This window comes from Athene cunicularia (assembly GCF_003259725.1).
Source record: "Athene cunicularia isolate RWA chromosome 9 unlocalized genomic scaffold, athCun1 chr9_part1, whole genome shotgun sequence".
NCBI lineage: Eukaryota > Metazoa > Chordata > Aves > Strigiformes > Strigidae > Athene > Athene cunicularia.
In genome coordinates this window covers 19,811,665-19,815,994 of record NW_020799110.1, presented here as the reverse complement: position 1 = coordinate 19,815,994, position 4,330 = coordinate 19,811,665, and the positions used below count along the sequence as shown (strand labels likewise).

The following is a 4,330-nucleotide window of genomic DNA, read 5'->3' as shown; positions in this document are numbered from 1 at the left end:
GCAAAGAAAAAAAAATATTTAACTACAGCCCTGGAAAAAACAAAGTGGCTATGGAGTCAGGCTTTGGTACTCTGAATAAGGGCAGTATATAAAGTTTCCTGTTAAAATACGACCTTGGAAGACACATATAAAATTGTGACAGTTGTTCATTGAAAACAGCAAACATTCAGTAAGTCTCAGTGCTCTTCTTTTTTATTACTCTTCCCCAGTTTTATATAGTTAAGGATTAAATGTTGCTGATTTGACCAAAAGAAAATTTTCTGGACTATGAGCATTGCAGGAGCAGTATTAAGATCAAGGAGAATAACGGTATTAGGAATCAAAGTGATTAAAAATGTTATTTGTTTAAAGCAGAATTTTGTTTTGAATAGTGTTTCCAAATTCCCAAGCTAATACACCTCAAACGGCAAGAGCTTTGTCCTTCTCTAGAGTACAGAAGCAAATTTAACCCGTATTTTTTTCAATTAATGGTCAATGTTTTGACTCATCCAAGTAACAGGAAACTGAAGGATTTTTCTGTGGACCAAAGCAAGAGCGCTGACTGAACTCCTATTATCTGCAATTGCTCATGATAATGGTAACACTGAAGATGAAGTCTTATTTCTGCAGCCTTTGTACTTTGCTTCATAAAACACTGCCTTGCCAAAAACTATCTCCACCCCACTTAGCGGAGATGAGTTGCTGAAGAATACCACAGGGAAAAACCACTTTTAAACTATAATCCTGGAAGTGTTTATGCCTGAGCTGTCCTAGTGAAAACCATGTCTGACTCACAGAGTTACACAAGCACATTTCCTTCTGTAAAAGAGCCTGATCTTTTCCAGAACATCCACTGTAGGTCTTAACAGGAACTCAAGAGACATTTCAAGTGTCCAGATAATGTAGTGAATATTAAAGATTCTGTGCATACTTATGTACACATGTAATAGTTGTTTCACGAAGTAGGGAATAATGTTTTTATTAGACAAAAAGCTGTTACCTACAGGGTGAGCTCTCTGCTTGCCTTGCCTTGGAGCCTGTCTCTTTCTCTGTGGTAGTCATCATGAGAGATGACGAGGAACCCATCTGCAGAGCTTCCCAGAGCTGCTGCTACTCACATGCAAAGGTTCAATTTTGTATTTTTTTAGACTTTCATCATAAAGTCTGGCTTAGATGGCCAGATCATTTATCTTCTTCCCACTGTCAAGGGATACATAACCATTAATTATGTGGGGCCCAGTTTTCAGAAAAGGTAATGCAATTACTGCCCTGGTTGACTTAGCAAGATCTTCGGGTACACGCTGCTCTTAAAGATAATGCCAGTCAGTGTCCTTACAGACCAGAAAACCAGAAGTATTTTCTACCAACTTATTCTACAATAAAATAATAGACTCCGGAAGAGTTGTCTGTAAAAGTAAAAATATATGTTTCCTTTCCAAATGACTATGACTTTATCAACTGCCACAAAGAAACACAGTCTATTGTCCAGAAATAATTTATTCATCAACAATAAAACACTGAATAGAAAAAGCCTTGTAAATAAAACTATATATATAATGCTTTATTTTTTTATTCAATACTCCACAAAAAACACTACAGACAGTAACAAAATAATCCAATTAATCTTAAAAATTCCAAATTATAATTGTCACTCTTCATTTATCATGTTTTATTAACAATGCAAATGTTGTTTGTTTACATGTTATAGTTTTACTTGATTTAATTGTTTCTTAAAACACTTGAAGCAATTTGTTGTTTGCCCCATTATTTATAACATATATAAGTATATCAATAAACAATATAACAGCTCTGAGAAAGATATGCAGACTGTTCAATGGTAAGTAGTCTACCATAGGTGGTTTAGGGGGAGAGTGGAAATAAATCACAACTGAATTGGGATAGAAGTCAACACATTGAAGAGAAATAATATTTGGGGAACAATTACATATTCTCCATTGCCCGTTTAGTAATGTGATCTCTTTCAAGCTCTGATTTCTCTTGTTTTAGATACTCTAGCACCTTTGCTAGCATATCCTCATCCAGATACTGCCTGTTTTGCGTGTCATCAGTTTCCCCAGCCATGGAAAGCCTTTTGCTGAGTGAAGCCAACTGCGCAGCCTCCTGTGGTCCCACCTGACTTAGGTGCTCTCTGATGGCCTGCTCCAGCCGGTCGTCTTCCTGGAGGTTGCTTTCAGAAGCTGGTACTGGGACCCGTTTCAGCTGGTTCGTATTGATAACTTCGGGATAGTTTGCCAACACCTTTGCCAAGTAATCGGCCAGCTCTTCATCCTTGTCATTCAGTTTCTCATACTCCATCTGTCGCCTTTCCAAATCATTCATCCAGGCAGCTTTAGGAAATGGGTGTCCTTTCAATCTTCTGGGAATGTAAGACAGTCTTGGCAAATCATTTTCTTGATTAAGACGATTTAGTAAGAAGGAGGGATTCTGATTTGCTAAACTGTCTGTTCCCAGAAGACTGACAATATCTTCAATATTGAGGTCTTCAGGTAGATTTTCTGGAATAACATTAAGAGGCTGCTTCATGTACCCATTTTTAGAGTTTACATTATTTTTAAATATATCACTCTGTCCTAGATTGGTTTCAGTGATCTCGTCGAGGTCTTCTGGGAATTCTACTTCCTGCTCAGCTTCTAACCTTTCACTCTGAAGCTGCTTTTTTTCTCCAGCTTTCAACATGTCTATTAAATCCTCAGGAGGAATTTGCAAATTCCTTGAGATTTCTATCAGCTGAGCTATAGACTGAGGATCAAGTTGCTTATCCAAAAACATAGGTGCTCTTTTTTCCTCAAGTTCTCCTCCAGTCCTTAATTTCCTATTCCCAGCACTGCCCATCAGCCTCTTCAGGTAATAATTCATTAGCTTTGAAACATCCTCTGACATTTGACCTTTACTGTCTCTTCTTATTTCATCCTCAAGGAAGCTGAGTTTTCCAGATCTTTTCATTTCGTCATCAATCTCCTCTTCATGTTTATCAATTTCCTCTTTGCTGTCTTTTATCTCTTCCTGGGTTTGACTTTCCACTTTTTCCTCTATGGGATTCCAATCTTCTCCTCCAACCACATCTTCATAGGCAATGTTATTCACTTTATACACATCATCTTCATCATCTGTATACAATTTCTGGTCCTCATCCAGCCTCTCTTTCTTGTGGTTACTAGGTCCTGCCATCTTCCCCAACTCCTGAAACACAGACTCCAGTGTAGCAAGGCTCTGGGGTGTGTATTGTTCTTCCACTATTTCATTAGTACGCTTGAAAGGACTGTCTCTCGAACTGTCTTCATAGTGCCCAAGCGGCATTTTGAGATATTTTTGCCACCTCTCAGGCCACTTGTAAGACTCATAATCATCAGTTACTCCAGCTGGAAAGCTGTTATCTGAATTCAGAACATAAGGTTTATTCTCCTTTGGGCCAACTTTTGACTCTTTCTCTGCTTGCCGCAAGGCTTCCAACATTACCTTAACCCATTGGGACTCATCTTCAGTCAAAGAATCCCTTACATTATCTGGTAGGTGAACCTGATCTTTGCCTTCTTTCTGTTGCAGGAGATACGGGACACTTTGATAAGAGTTGTAATCAGGGCTTTCTCCCTTGCTAGTTTGCTTGTGAAGATCTTCGATGTATTCCAAAGCTTTGATCATATCGGGATTTGGAAACCTTTGCAAGTTTTTCATTACATAGTCTGGATCTTTCTGAAGCAGCTGATGCTGCTGGAAGGAAGCTGCATCAACCCAACAGATTAGGACAAAGAAAAAGGTGAGAGTGCAGGCTGCTCCAAGCTGGAAGGTTTTAGTTTCTGCCATATTTAAGATATTTCCTTGAAATAAAGAAGAAGAAGAAAAAAGAAGCAGTTAATAGGGAGACAAACTTAGGAAACTGAGAAGCAAAATAGAGACTTATTTTAAACTGGAACTCATCATGAAGAATACTCCCAGTACTACATGTGCTTTTATTAATTATGGAAACCCAATATAACATACATGGAAGCCTTATATTTTGGTGGAAATTTGAGATATTCTGAATATTTCCTATGATTCCTCAGTTTACTGGAAACTATTGGTTTCCGATGCTAGAAATTTCTTCTCTCAATGCTCAATGTACTTTATGAACATCAATTTCCCAATGGCAGCACCAAAGTATAAAATATAAATCCTATGTATCTCATGAAATGCTGATAGAAGAATCTAGATCTCATTTTGATTATGAAAACGAAGGGTTCAAATGGTAAAATCAGTATATCCATATATTTAAATATTAATATTAAAACTGCATACAGAATTATTTTGTGAGATTGTTCCATAGGGCATCTGATTTCATGCCAGGGTAATACTG

At 37.7% G+C, this 4,330-nt stretch overlaps 1 protein-coding gene across 1 annotated transcript; it reads right to left on the bottom strand.

The window, feature by feature from the left end:
* Positions 1-1,459: 1,459 nt before the first annotated feature.
* SCG2 (secretogranin II) lies at positions 1,460-3,815 on the bottom strand. Its single transcript, XM_026855208.1, has one exon. The coding sequence runs from the start codon at positions 3,799-3,801 to the stop codon at positions 1,921-1,923; it is 1,881 nt and encodes a 626-aa protein (XP_026711009.1). The 5' UTR covers positions 3,802-3,815; the 3' UTR covers positions 1,460-1,920.
* Between the last annotated feature and the right edge of the window lie 515 nt (positions 3,816-4,330).

What these genes read in the sequence shown, in the direction of transcription:
- SCG2 (XM_026855208.1), bottom strand. Translation starts at nt 3,801, where the DNA reads ATGGCAGAAACTAAAACCTTCCAGCTTGGAGCAGCCTGCACTCTCACC.